This window comes from Saccopteryx bilineata, chromosome 11, assembly GCF_036850765.1.
Source record: "Saccopteryx bilineata isolate mSacBil1 chromosome 11, mSacBil1_pri_phased_curated, whole genome shotgun sequence".
In the NCBI taxonomy this organism is placed as follows: Eukaryota; Metazoa; Chordata; class Mammalia; order Chiroptera; family Emballonuridae; genus Saccopteryx; species Saccopteryx bilineata.
This window is the reverse complement of record NC_089500.1, coordinates 78,423,496-78,438,201: the sequence shown is the minus strand read 5'-3', so window position 1 is coordinate 78,438,201 and position 14,706 is coordinate 78,423,496. Positions and strand designations below refer to the sequence as shown.

The window sequence follows — 14,706 nt, the reverse complement described above, 5'->3', positions numbered from 1 at the left end:
TGTGGAATCATGGAGGACGGCGTCCTGACTGAAGCCTGGGGCCCCACAGTTCCCTGAGCAGAGGGACGGTCGGCCCTGCGTCCCCTCCTTCTCAGCGGACGATACGAAGTCATCAACGGCTTCTTTCATCTCTTCTACGGGGAACCTCGTCCAACGGGCCGTGTGTGGAAGAGGACTCAGGCCCAGGTGCCCTGACGTCTTCTCACAAAATCCCCAAAGGGCTGGACAACTCCCAGAGCACAAAGCTCTTGGCACGTTGAGGGAGGGGACGCTACATTATGATGGCATTCCACATGGCCCTGGCAAACATCTTTTCTGGACGACTCGAGCCCAGGGTTAGCCTGTTACCATGTCTGAAAGGCGAGACACCCCCACGGTGACAAAAGCACGTCAAGGTTGCACACGCCCTGGTTATCTGACGACTAGGAAGGAAACCGCCGTCTTCTTCAGTTACCGAGATGCCGTATTGTGAAGTGGGCACCTTTGGTGGTAGGCTGTCCTTTTCCACTCAGCCTGGCCCAACCCCGCGGAAGACACATTTTGGCAAAGCAAAATTAAATGCAGCAGGGAAACTGGCTTGAAGGGACAGACATGAAGCATTTACCGTATTTTTTGCTCCATAAGACTCACTGTTTTCCCCCCCAAAGTGGAGGGGAAAATGCCCGTGCATCTTATGGAGTGAGTGCTCATTTATTTTCGCTGCTGTGAGGCGCTGCACCAGTAAACATGTAGAATGAGCACCAGTGGGAGTGTAATCATACCCGCCACGGTGGCGAGCGGAACCCGGGCATCTGCTCAGTGCTCTCCCGGTTCCGGTCTCCACAGTTGCATGCAGCGCCGGAGGGAAGGTGAGCGACGTGTGTGGGCGCACTCGTCTGGCCTCACCGAGGGCAAAGTGAGAGGCGCGCTGCCCTGGAGGAGGGCCGCGCTGCAGCGGCTGGAGCTGGGTGTGAAGTGCCCACGTCACCTGCTGCCCTGTGAGTGCTTGACCAGTTCAGAGCACATATTAGCCAAGTCTTTAAAGTCTTCACTTTAAAGAAGTGAAGACTCATCTAGCTGTCATTCCTGGGGCTCTTACCAGCCAGTTGCAACCTCTTGACGTTTCCATTAATAAACTATTTAAAGTCTCTATGTGAGAAGAGGGGAACAAACGGATGGCTGCTGGTAACCATGATCTGACACCAGCTGGACGAATGAAGAGACCCACTGTCAGTCAAGTTTGTGAGTGGGTGAAAACGTCATGGCAGTCAGTGAAGAATGAAACCGTGATATGGTCATTCAAAACATGTGGCATTAGCAATGCTTTAGATGGCACTGAAGATGGCATCATATATGAAAATAGCAAAGAAAGTAATACCAGTAATTGTGAGCAACTGAGCTTCTTAAATTCTGCACTAGTGATGATGAGTTCCTGGGATTCCCGGACAACTTGAAGAGTATTTGAACATTAAAGTCTCTTCTCATTTGTTAATAACAGTGCTAATGGTCGTTCATACTGCTGCTTGAGTTTACATTGTTGAAATATTATTGTGGTACATTTTATTAAATATTTTAACACACACTTTGGTTCAGAATATTTTTTTTCTTAGTTTCCTCCTTAAAAAACCCTAGGTGCATCTTATGGAGCGAAACATACCGTAATTGACACCGCCGTTACCCTTGTTCAATTTCAACCAGCATGGCACACACCGGGACAGAGTCCACTCCAGCATTCTCCCCAAACGGCTTCGCCTTGCGATCCAAGTGGCTCACAGGTGACCGTATTTGCAAAAGAGGCAGCCAAAGACCATGTGTTTTGAGATGCTTTATGAAATTTTATTCGATATTCTTCAGTCATATAGATTTTGTGGTAAATGTTCATTTCTAAAAGTGTGTAATCAAACATTTCATTTTTCTAAACCTTGCATTGGTTACAGAAATAGGCCACACATTGTTCCTTAAAGATTTACTGCTTGTGAAATCATATGAAAATACGCTATGAATAAGAGATACATGAATTTATATGGTGCTATTTGCGGATTATAAAAATAGAGAAATGCAAAAATATTGTTTGGCAATCACAAAAGAATATGTATTTCTTTTTGATTCCATGACTTTTGAGATTGAGCATAAACATCGACATTAAAGAATAGTTGACCGTTATTTTGCTCATTTAACCTCTATTGCCAATACTATGTTTTTCATTCTTGAATAATGAAGCATAGGACCCACTGGGTAGAAGCTGGGCGTTGTTCAAACATTAACTGCTCAAACAAAGGTTATTATTAAAATCAGACAGAGCAGATCTGTGCACAGTGGAAGAATCACTTTAACCAGAGCTCCATCCTAACACCGTATTTTGTTAGGAACAGCGTTTTAATATTTAAAGAAGAATGTCAGGTTGATTCACTGGAGGAGTTGAATACAGGTCTCAGGCCTGGGGGGTGAATGGTAGGTGATACTTGGCGAGGTGAACGGTCACCCACGACTCTCTCTTTCAGGATCCGGCATCACCTGGAAGCTATTTCAGCAAAAGGCCCTTGAGAAAGTTTGCAAACCTTCTTTGGCGTTTTTTTTTTTTTTTTTTTTTTTTTTTTTTTTTCCTGCCATGGTAAAAAAAAATTATTTGACTTTCTTCATCTGTGCTTTCTGGAGCTAATTTTATTTGCTTAGAAAAAGTGTTAAAACTAAGCATAATTTTTAATTATGCTATGTTTCCCTGGAAACATTTTCTTGTATGTTAAATTGTACTTTGTTCTAAAACACTTCATTTCGCTTACAATTAGAAATCAAAGGCAGAGCACAGGGCAGTGTGGAAGCTGTTGCATTAATTGCCACACACCAAAAAAAAATTAGTATTTTTCACAATGAACATTTGCCGGTGAACATCCAAGAAACCGCCACACGGTTATTTAACAACTGTTCTCAGGAAATTATCGTTCTGTGTCACGACCATTAGTTGAATGGTCATTGGTAGCAGACATTTTTTTTTTTATATCTATAGTTTAGAAATCTGTTTAGATACGAGATTTTCATCTAGACACGATGTATCCATTTTAATTTTGAAAGAGCTGAGCTGAGAGACCACAATTAAAAAGGCAGGCGTGTGCGGGGGACCTCGACGTTCACCGACTGTTTTCACAAGTCACCTCAGCACACGGGGTTCACGGCTAAGGGCAAGCCTCTCTTCGGCTGGTACGGGGTTGCCCTGGCAACCATGCGGATGCAGTCGACGATGGGGCAGACGCTGAGGCAGAGGGTGCAGCCCGTGCAGGCGTCGGTGACGCTGGGCAGGTGGGTCTCGGGGTCAAACCGGATGGCCTGCCAACAGAGACGGACAGAGCGTGAGGTCACTGCCCACCACGGTCAGGGATGCCGCCGTGGGCGGAGGGAGCACTGGGCTTCGCTCCCCCCGCCGTGAGCTGTACTTGGAGACCAGGACGCCCAATGCTGGGGCGGCTACAGCAAGCCACAGTCGAGGTGCCAGAGGAGGGGGAGGAAAAGACAGAAGAGAAATCCTTTGAAATTAGAAACACACCGCTTAACGTTCCCGAGGGGAGCTTCCCTTGCGTTGGGTCCTCCTCCAGCCTCTCTCTAGTCCTCTGTTTGAGCAGGGTCAGCCCGACTGACCAACCGACGCACCAGGATGGAAGGGGTGTCACCGCCCGAGGTGGGGGGGGAGGGGTGAGAGCATTGCTCCGATTTCAAATGACACGGGTTGTTTGTAGAAGAAAGCAGGGTAAAAATATTAGCTCGGGAGCCAGCCGTGAGGGTGCAGGATTTCTGAGCGAATTCTAGGCTTTGCCCCTCCACGCAGGGGATAAGGCGCGCAAGACAGACGGATGGGTCACCTGGCGTCTCGTCCGCACCCGTCACCACTCGGCTGTGAGAACCGGGGCGAGGCCTCCAGCTCTGAGCCGGGTCGGGACTTGGAGAAATTTGAAAGCGGATTTTTCCTCTCTCCTTTATTTTCCCCTCTTTATTACTAAAAGATTATTTTTAGTGCGGTGGTACCAAGGCTAGAATTCCAAGGTGGGAGTCAGACATAACCCTGAGACCAAAGCTATGAGAACCCTACACTAGGGTCTCAGTGACAGGAGTTTAGACTTCTCTCTGATTGGTTAATTAGGGGGAGGGTGACAGAAAAGTAAGGGTGATGTGAGCAGCATTTTCCAAATAACTATTAGAGACACCTTTCAGCCTGAAAAAAACAAAAGTGATAGATACCTGGGTGAAAATTTTGGTCTGGAACTAACGCCAAATTAAGGCAAAAGATATATATATATTTTAAATTAAAATATGTCTGTCACCTCTATTACGTGGTCAGAAAATGCAAATAGCCTGTCTCCGGCAACATGGGACCTTGCTCCAGGCTGGAGAAGGTACAGGAACTTCCACGTAAACACACGGGCTATGTTATCTACCCTGAGAATTCCATGAGCCACCTGAACGCTGTCGTACTGGGCAGCAGTGTGAGAAGTTCACTGCAGACAGCCTTACCCTGCAGGATTCAGCCTGTCCACAGTGGACTGTGCCCACTGTCCTCCGGGTCGCTGTCTCCTGGCAGAGTCTCAGCTGACCAGTGAGGACCGGGAAGAGTCCAACTCGGTGGCTCTTCCAAAACACAGGCACCCCGGTTCCCAACTGGCACCGCTGGCTGGAGGAAGTGCTCTTCTGCTCCAACTGCGGCGAAGCCCAACCCGCAGCCCCGCAGCCAGGGGGAGAGAATTTTCTCGCCAGAGGGAATCACGTCCTCTTTCAGAGTCACGGCCGTAGACAGTCGGGGTTCACCCCTCCTCCGGGAGGACGGAACCTCGGGGCTTCCTAATGTCCCTAATGGCATGGCTTGACGGTCGGGGTTCACCCCTCCTCCGGGTGGACGGAACCACGGGGCTTCCTAACGTCCCTAATGGCGTGGCTTGCTCTTTTTACAGCTGGAATGTCCCCTCCGGTGTTACGGGTGACAAAATGCTATTAAAGGGGTGCTGTGCCCTGCATAGCAGCACAGTTACCATAAGGTACGGCTTTGACTTTCAATCAAAACACTACGCCATGCGCTATGCGGGTGAGAGGGCCCCTCGTCGGCCCGTCGGGTGGGAATCGTGGACCTGGCCACGGAGGACACTTTCTGCTACAAGCAGGAAGGAAGGAAGTGGGAGAAACAGGGCTCCCGCCAGGGATGGAGGGAAGAGTGCTTACCTGGTAGCCAGAGTCGTTACAGGTCATGTAACACTTGCCGCAGTTGATGCACATTTCCTCGTCGATCATGGCCACAACTTGCTCCACGGTGCTGAGGTCGCCGAAGGCCCCCAGGTACTGCAGCGTCTTCCCAATCACATCCTAGGAGACAGACAGGCGCGGAATCACTCGCAGCCCACCGGGACGCACGGCCACGTGGAAACCAACGCCCGACCCAATGCCCTCCCTCGCCCCCACCGTTTTTACAAAATGTTGCATTAACGTTAAGTCAGGAGGCTTCTATGACCGTTGTGTGCACGGAGGGACCTCTCCTCATTGCAGCTTAAATGCCTCTGTCATCTGACAGGTGGGCGATATAAACCCCTCGATTAGAGACACAAGAGCCAATGAACTGCATTCAACGCAGTTCCTCTAAACAGTGTTTTCCTGTGGACAAGAGCAATGACACCCTCTCAGCGGCTGTGTCTTCCTGTCCATTTTGGACCTGGAAGGACCCAAAGGGAACGGAAAGCCATGACGGCACTTCTCCGGACGTCTTCGCATCGCGAGGACTTAGGGAGTCAGAGATAGGAACTCTGTGTCTCTGGATTCCCGGTCTTCACTTAGGGATCCCCACCTGTCAGGTCTTGGCAAGTAGGTTGCCCTTATTTAAAAATTCTAACTTATGTTAATTGCTTAGGCTCCTCTCATCACTAAACAAGACGCTCTCTGACTTTTGGAGGACGAGGGTTTTCTTCATTCACCGCGGAAAACGGGCATGCGGTCACGTGTTGCTTTGTGCCTCGCGTTAATTAAAAGCGCGCTTAATATGTAGAGCACAGCTGTTTCACCAACAATAAGAAACACTTTTGTTTCATCAAACAAAACAGAAGACTGTAGCAGTGTTTGTCAAATTAGTACGCTGTGAAGATTTCCTGCTTTTGTTTTTAAATGTTAACAAGGGAATCTTTTGTTTGAGTTCAAGGTTCCGTGTTCATCAAGGGGGGTCTGACTCTGATTTTAAGCCATCGACTATTCTCCTTGGTATTTTATTTTCTGCTCCTCCTGTCACTGACCTTGGTTACCCTTTCTTTCACTTTTTTCCCCCTCCCATTTCAGCTGCCGGTGCCATTAGGCTCACGACTTGGAGTTTCCACTCCGAAGCCAAGTTTACACAACAACCTGCAGTTTCTTGGTGCCTCTCTGGAGGAGTGAGGTGACAGGAAGCTCACACGACTGTCCTTGCTGTTTTCTTTTCAGTGAAGGGAAGGGGTCATTTCCTTCCTCTCCTTTATTGTTATTTTTTTTTCCTGCATAGCCATTTTCAGGGACCTTAATGACTTCAGATGTCTTTCAGGCACAGAACGTGGCTTTTCTATTGCCAGCTTTCTCCGAATTTCCGCAAGAACACATTCAGGTCAGCAGTCTCACCGGCTGGCAATGTCCATTATTATACACCACTGTCCGCCTGCCAATGGGCGCCGGACGCCCACGTCAGTCTACCCATTCGGAACCACTCTGACCAAGTCCGGTCCAGCCTCACCGCCGCCCAGCGAGGACTGCAAACCGGGGCCTCGGTGTGACCACTCCCCGAACGGATCGTCACCACAACACTGGGTCTCCCGGTCTCCTTAGGTTTGCGGTCAGTGCTGGGGTTTTCCCACCACTGAGCCCCAAGGTGTCACAGCTGCGCTTCTCCCCGACTTCTCCCCACTCCCGTCTCAGCTGTCGCAGGGTCTCTGAGCTCTGGGTCTCAGAGCGATCGATACCTTCCGGACCGCCTTCCTGGGTGCATGGCGATCTTTCTCCTACCCTCTCCTGAGCTCCAGCACGGTGGAGGAGCAAGTTCCAGCCTCCGCACCCTGACTCCTCCTCCTGCACTCCGCCCCGAGGCAACGCTGCTGTCTTCACGCGCGGGAGGGGAGAGCTTACGAGCTTCATCTCTCCTCCACCCGGGAGGGGAGCGCGGCAGGAGCTCCATCTCTCCTTCACCCGGGAGGGGAGCGCGGCAGGAGCTCCATCTCTCCTCCACCCGGGAGGGGAGCGCGGCAGGAGCTCCATCTCTCCTTCACCCGGGAGGGGAGCGCGGCAGGAGCTCCATCTCTCCCACCTTACTCGACGTCTGGGGGCTGCGACGCCAGCTTGCATCTCAGGGTGGCAGCTCGGGCTTCCCAGCAACACATGCATTCTGGTCTTATTCTCACCTCCCAGCGCCACGTGCTTCAGCTAACCTGGGCCAGGGCCGCGCACGGACCACACTGTGGGTCAGCTGCTCTGCTGCCTAACCTCTGCTGAGTTCTCTGTCCGGACGGCCCTCCCTTCCCATCTCCGCCCTGAAAAGTCCCGTCCACCCCTCCCGGATGGCTCTGACACCACTTCCGTATCCCTACAGGCCCTCAGCTCTGCCTTCTCCTCTCCTCTCCTCACCCACCGGAGGTGTGATCCCTCTCTGTTCCCCTCCCCCTCTCCCTCACACTCAAAGGACTTACAGGATTTGCTCTATCATGTGGAACCAATTGTAACGGGCAACTTTTGCTACGTCTCAGGTCAATGCCTTAACGGAAGCATCTTCTCATTTACACCTCACGCATTTTATAGATGAGGAGGTGACTGAGATTTGAGAAATAAAATTGAGCATGGTGACCCTCGAGCAAGGAGGTCAGGGGTGCCCCACGCCGTGCAGTGGAAGTCTACACGTAACTTTGACTCTAGTCGGCCCTTTCTGCACCCACGGATTCAACTAACCGCTGAACGAAAACAGACGTGTTTTCCGTCCGCGGTTGGGAATGCCAAGTACTGTTTCTGGCTCATGTTGGCGGAATCTGTGGATGTGAAAACCGTGCAAATGAAAGGCTGGCTGCATTTATTAAAAAAAGAAGAAAGCATGTATGTGTGAACCCACACAGCTCACACCTGTGTGAGTTACTCCAGGTCAGCTGCAGAGGAGGAGGCAGGGAGTCATGGCCGCTTGACTGAGTCACGAGACCCTATGACCGGGCACTCTGCCGTGCTGACTCATGCTTATTCCTCCAGTTAGCCGTTTCCGCTTCACGTTGTACATACTTTCTCTATTCAGTTTCCTACGTGCAGCCCCTCAGTAGGCTTTATTCATACTTGGGTCTCGTACGGTCTATCTTGCTCCTGCAGATCACGGAACCCTAATGGACACTCACGTATTCGTTAAAAGAAGTAAATCTTTTGTTTACCCGTGGACTGAATACGCAGCATCATGTTAGGCACATAGTCGTGGGTGAACAGCTACTCGCTGAGCATTTATATGAATGTGAGAGTCACAAAAACATCCGAGCACTTCTTCAGAGAGAGAATAACCGTCGTCAATGTATCTGGATAGGCTTAATATCTTCTAATAACACGTTAAGGCAGTGGATGCAAGAGGTCACACTCGGCTACAAAGGGCTGTTGACAACTGATAGTAGATAATTTTTTTTTTCAATCTAGTAAATCCATCCATCAAAACAGTTGTTTCTTTGAATCAAATCATGGATCTGCTAAAGTCACCAGGAAGGTGGTCAAGAGAGGAGGAGACAGGAAACTCCCTGAAAGGTCGTCAAACTTATTAGGCCTGTTCTAAATAATCAGCGTACAGTTCTAAGAGATTTTATCATCAGAAGCAAGTTTACCTTGTGTGTACATTAAATATGCTTTTTGCTCTATATTGGACATTTTCTGTTGTCATTTCCTAAAACATCATTGTTTAAATGAGAACCAAGTAAAACAAGGCCCTTGGAGCCACTATTGGATACTAGCACTTGGTGTCAGAAACTGTCCCCTTGTCCATGATGGCTCTTAAGAAAATTACAAATATATTTATTCTGGATAAAGATCAAGGAATTGAGAACTGTGCTAAATTATTTTGGGAGAGAAGATTAAAGAAAATAAATTATCATTCTATGTGGCTGAAAAAATGTGGACGTTTGTTTAATACCCAATTTTCCAGGCAGTGCCACGAGCTTACAAATGCCCTTGGGTCTTTGTCCCGGAGTTTGGAGCTCACTGAGAGGCACGTGCAGCCCGTGAAGCACATAGAGTGGGTCTAGTCCCTCCTGGGCACACACCCGTGAGGATGAGAGAACCTTCTCTGTTCTCCTAAGCAGGGCGCGGGTACCCAGAGGTGACACAATCTGCTACAGCCGCCCCTGACTTGTGGAGGTGTTTATGCAGGGGTGTCTGTGTGGAGAGGGTGATGCTCAATTCTTTAAAGGACAGATAACACACGTTAGAGGTGTGTTCCTGAAATTAAGGTTGTGAAGGACTACAGAATTCTAGAATCACATCTCTGTCAATTGATTATTCATTTTGGATGATCAAAAGTACTTTTGAAAAAACCAGAGACTGGTTGACATTTCTGTTTGATAGAAAGTTTAGGGCATTCCCTGCTGGATCATAATTTATTATGCTTAGTATGAATTCGTTAATTTTGGTCTGTTGTTACACAGGTGACTGAAATACTTTCAAGTTGTAATTGTTAACTGTTCTTTCTAGTTTGAAGTCTTCTGCACATCTGATTAGCATACGTTCCATTCCCTAACCTGTAAATAAATGCCATTCAAGGGTCAGGACCGAGGACAGTGCACTCTGGGCCCTCAGTATGACTTCTTTCTGTCTGAAAGGGATCCAGTACAGTATTCCAATTATTTGAGCCTAATCACCTTTCCACATCCTTCTCTGGACTATTAACCAATGTTACCTGTTCTTCCCTTTTACACTGAGCTTACTACTGGCCCAAGGAATGAGATAATTGGGTTTGTTCTCACTGAATGTATGCTGACTCTTAATAACTTCATCCTTGGTTAATGCTCTCCAGTCAGACGTCGACCGATCCTTGTAGACGTTCACTGGGGTGAGACCTCAGACTCTGGTCTACGTCTCTCTTTCCCCACGCCCCTGCCACACCCCCTCTGCCTTTCCTACAGCGCCCGGGCAACTTTTATTTTTCAGCATGTCTCGCAAAATTACTTCTGAAAGTAAAGCCTGCACCTTGTTCTGGACATCTAGCACGACCTCCTGTGAGCTAGGGGCACAGAGGGAGCCATGCAGACGGAAAGGGACATCTTGAGTTTAAATACAGGAGAACTCTGGCCTGACCAGTGGTGGCGCGTTGGATAGAGCATTGAGCTGGGACACTGAGGACCCAGGTTTGAAACCCAGAGGTCATCGGCTTGAGTGTGGGCTCATCAGCTTGAACACAGGCTTGCCAGCTTGAAACAGGGTCACCAGCTTGAGTGTGGGCATTCCCAATTGGGCGTGGGGTCGCTGGTTTGAGCCCAAGGTCGCCGGCTTGAGCAAGGGGGTCACTGGCTCAGCTTTAGCCCCCTGGTCAAGGCACAAATGAGAAAGCAATCAATCAACTAATGTGAAGCAATTGTGAGTTGATGCTTCTCATCTCTCTCCTCCCTATCTCTCTCTCTCTTCCTGTTTCCCTTTCCAAAACAAGCACACACATAAATAAACGCAGAACTCTGCTTTTCAGCGTGACGACCTGGAGGTGAGAGGACAGAGGCAGTGTGTGACGTGGCAGCTCGGCCGGGAAGGTGAGAGAAGTCAGGGAGCCGAGAGACAGAAGAGAAGCAGGTGAGGGCCTGGGGCCTGACGTGGGTGAGAGGGGGCGAGCGGAGGGAGCTTATAGTGAGAGGGACAGAGGGCGAGGCTTGACCACGGTTGGTTCAGTACAGAACTGATGCCCTGATCATGGTACTCTTTTTGTTTGTTTGTTTGTTGTTGTTTTTCTAAAGTGAGAAGCGGGGAGGCAGTCAGACTCCCGCATGTGCCTAACCAGGATCCACCCGGCACGCCCACCAGGGGGCGATGGCTCTGTGCATCTGGGGCATTGCTCTGCTGCTACTGGAGCCATTCTAGCACCTGAGCTGGAGGCCATGGAGCCATCCTCAGTGCCCGGGCCAACTTTGCTCCAATGGAGCCTTGGCTGCGGGAGGGGAAGAGAGAGACAGAGAGGAAGGAGAGGGGGAGGGGTGGAGAAGCAGATGGGTGCCTCTCCTGTGTGCCCTGGCTGGGAATTGAACCTGGGACTTCCACACGCCTGGCCAATGCTCTACTGCTGGCTAACCAGCCAGGGCAATGGTACTCTTTTAAATTGGGGCAGGTTCAGGCTCTCAAGTAGCAAGTTCTCGCCAGACACTGGGTTTAGACTCACTTAATATGGCAGAATGTGACTGTACTATGTCCTTATTTATCTTGGGCCTCGACTCTCAAACGTGTTTCTCCTTTCCTGTTTAGTTCTAAAAACATTCTCTATCAAGAGGCTAGAAAAAGGAATGGTTCTAATTGTAAGTTAACAATATATACTCTCCAGCATCTCGGGAGGCAAGACAAAGCTGGGTAGCACGTGGACCAGCAAAGACGCCCGTCTCTCAGGGCCCCTGGCCGCAGGTCACACAGGGAAGGATGCTGTGGCCGCTCTGAGAGTCTCAGCAGTTTACTGGACACATCCACTCAGCCACTGACGTGGTGTTGTTGAAAGTGGTCAAGAAAGAGGGGTTATTTTCTCATTACTGTCCTTCTCTGACCTCCTGCTGAACAAAGCATGAGTTTCCCTTTGACGCCCCCCTCCTGCGTTGACCAGGGTACACTGGACTTCGGTCCTGTGGCCGCACGCTGGTCCACGTCTGCATGAGCACTGTGCTTCTCCCACACGCTCACTTCCTGGGGACACCACCTTCGTATTTTCCCTTTGGTGAGAGACTGCAACGGACAGTGCTTAAGGGCAGAGAGACGTTAGAGACAGACCTGGTTATAACCCTTTGGCTCTGATATTTGCTTAGCTGTGTGATGTTGGGCCAGTCCTTTAACCTCTCTGTTCCTCAATGACTTAACTCAGTAAAACGGGGAACGTACAGGTGCCCGGTACAGACAGGCCTATTGTGAGGACGAGATGAATTCACTCACAGGCACGGGGCGAACAGCGCCAGAAACCTCCCAAGGACTCGGTAAATATTAGCTTTTATTATTAATTCTCTGCTTAATTAACACTAATTTATTGAACTCCACGTTAAACATCACATCCCCGTGAAGCTCTCCACAATTAACCGAGGCAGAACTAATCCTTTTCGCGGCTCTGTGTTCCCAGAGCGTTTTGTACACATCTGATTGAACTGTAAATAATTTTTAACATGTCTTTTCCTCCCTTGTTTGACAACAAGATCCATAAGGATAGATTCCTTTCTTTTTAAAAATGCATGAGGTCGTCCTACCTCCCTGCGCAGTTCCTGGGTGCAGTGGGTGCATGATAAGCAACAGTGCGTGCCGCATCCGAACCGAGGGCGGGGGAAGCCCCTGAGCCCCACGCGGACCTGCCCACACCCCAGGACACAGACCCGGTCCCGAGCACGCTGCTGGCCCCACGGCAAAAACTCAGTAAACAGGTCCTGACGGATGAGACTGAGACTGCCTATTTCTGAGGCAACGGACCACTGGAAAAGGAAAAGGAACGACAAGGAGGAGAGATCTGTGGAGCGTGGCTCGCTCAGAAACTACTGTCACACTCACACCCGGGGAAGGCGGTGTAGATTAGGACCCTGAATGCGTGACGGGAGACCCAGCCCAGCTGAGAGGGGCTCAGAGAATGTTGTGGAGCGCTGGGGGTCTTCCCGCAGTGTGCGGGCAGCCACGCCCCATGCCAGCTCCGGGGGTCGGCAGAGCAGTGCGGTGGGGTCTGAACTGTTGAACAGAGGGGTCCATCAAGAGGCCAGCAGCATGGAGGGAAGGAACAAACAGATGTGTGGACAGAGAAAACATGAAGCTTGGAAACAGATCACCCAGGCCTCCTGGAAAAAGAAGGAAAAACGGAAAAACGGTGTGTCAAGGACAGAAGACACTGCAGGGAAAACACAAAAGCCGTGAGGAGGCAGCAGAGGGAAGGACAGACATGCCTCGGTGTGAGTGCTAGAGTCAAGCCATAGGCACAGGGGGCTTCGTCTGGGCCACGGGCAGAGAGGACACACTGGAATCAAGGCACGGGCACAGGGGCCACGGGCAGAGAAGACACATTGAAATCAAGGCACGTGCACAGGGGCCACGGGCAGAGAGGACACACTGGAATCAAGGCACTGGCACAGGGGCCACGGGCAGAGAAGACACACTGGAATCAAGGCACGGGCACAGGGGCCACGGGCAGAGAAGACACACTGGAATCAAGGCACGGGCACAGGGGCCACGGGCAGAGAGGACACACTGGAATCAAGCCACGGGCACAGGGGCCACGGGCAGAGAGGACACACTGGAATCAAGGCACGGGCACAGGGGCCACGTCTGGGCCACGGGCAGAGAGGACACACTGGAATCAAGGCACGGGCACAGGGGCCACGGGCAGAGAAGACACACTGGAATCAAGCCACGGGCACAGGGGCCACGGGCAGAGAGGACACACTGGAATCAAGGCACGGGCACAGGGGCCACGTCTGGGCCACGGGCAGAGAGGACACACTGGAATCAAGCCACGGGCACAGGGGCTACGGGCAGAGAGGACACACTGGAATCAAGGCACGGGCACAGGGGCCACGGGCAGAGAGGACACACTGGAATCAAGGCACCGGCACAGGGGCCTCGTCAGGGCCACGGGCAGAGAGGACACACTGGAATCAAGGCACGGGCACAGGGGCCACGGGCAGAGAAGACACACTGGAATCAAGGCACGGGCACAGGGGCCACAGGCAGAGAGGACACACTGGAATCAAGCCACGGGCACAGGGGCCACGGGCAGAGAGGACACACTGGAATCAAGGCACGGGCACAGGGGCCTCGTCAGGGCCACGGGCAGAGAGGACACACTGGAATCAAGGCACGGGCATAGGGGCCACGTCAGGGCCACGGGCAGAGAGGACACACTGGAATCAAGGCACGGGCACAGGGGCCTCGTCAGGGCCACGGGCAGAGAGGACACACTGGAATCAAGGCACGGGCACAGGGGCCACGTCAGGGCCACGGGCAGAGAGGACACACTGGAATCAAGGCACGGGCACAGGGGCCACGTCTGGGCCACGGGCAGAGAGGACACACTGGAATCAAGGCACCGGCACAGGGGCCACGGGCAGAGAAGACACATTGAAATCAAGGCACGTGCACAGGGGCCTCGTCTGGGCCACGGGCAGAGAGGACACACTGGAATCAAGCCACGGGCACAGGGGCCTCGTCAGGGCCACGGGCAGAGAGATCACAGCTGCTAAAGAGCAGTGGTGTGGACTTCGAAGGGACTTCCTGTAACAGAGAAGGGCAGGGACCCGTAGGGAAAGGACAAGAACCACACTCCTCACTCGACCAGAACCCCACAGTTCTCGACGCCTCTGCACAGACGCTTGTTCCTCCTCCTGCCCGTCGCTGGCCGGGTTGCTCCCACAGCTCTCTGACGGGTGTCCCTGCCTCTGCGCATCTGGGGAGCCTGACCAGCACTACAGCCCGAATCGATCCCTCAGAAGGTAAGTCGGTCCCGTCATTCATCCCTTTAAGAAGCCTCCGGGGTTTCCTGCCGAGGACGCTCCTGTTTCGGGATTCTGCACGTCCTGCTCCTTCCGAGCG

At 51.4% G+C, this 14,706-nt stretch overlaps 1 protein-coding gene and 1 non-coding gene across 2 annotated transcripts in view; both read right to left on the bottom strand.

The window, feature by feature from the left end:
* Window positions 1-1,793: 1,793 nt before the first annotated feature.
* The window catches only part of DPYD (dihydropyrimidine dehydrogenase), a 660,046-nt gene continuing 647,133 nt past the window's right edge, over window positions 1,794-14,706 (bottom strand). Inside the window, exons 22-23 of the mRNA XM_066246448.1 lie at window positions 5,179-5,319; window positions 1,794-3,300 (exon numbers count right to left, since the gene is read on the bottom strand). Coding sequence (XP_066102545.1) covers window positions 3,130-3,300; window positions 5,179-5,319 — 312 coding nt within the window. The 3' untranslated portion in view covers window positions 1,794-3,129. The remainder of the gene's footprint in view (window positions 3,301-5,178; window positions 5,320-14,706) is intronic.
* LOC136315829 (small nucleolar RNA SNORA33) lies at window positions 6,468-6,598 on the bottom strand. Its single transcript, XR_010727607.1, has one exon. It is a non-coding gene; the product is annotated as a small nucleolar RNA SNORA33 (small nucleolar RNA).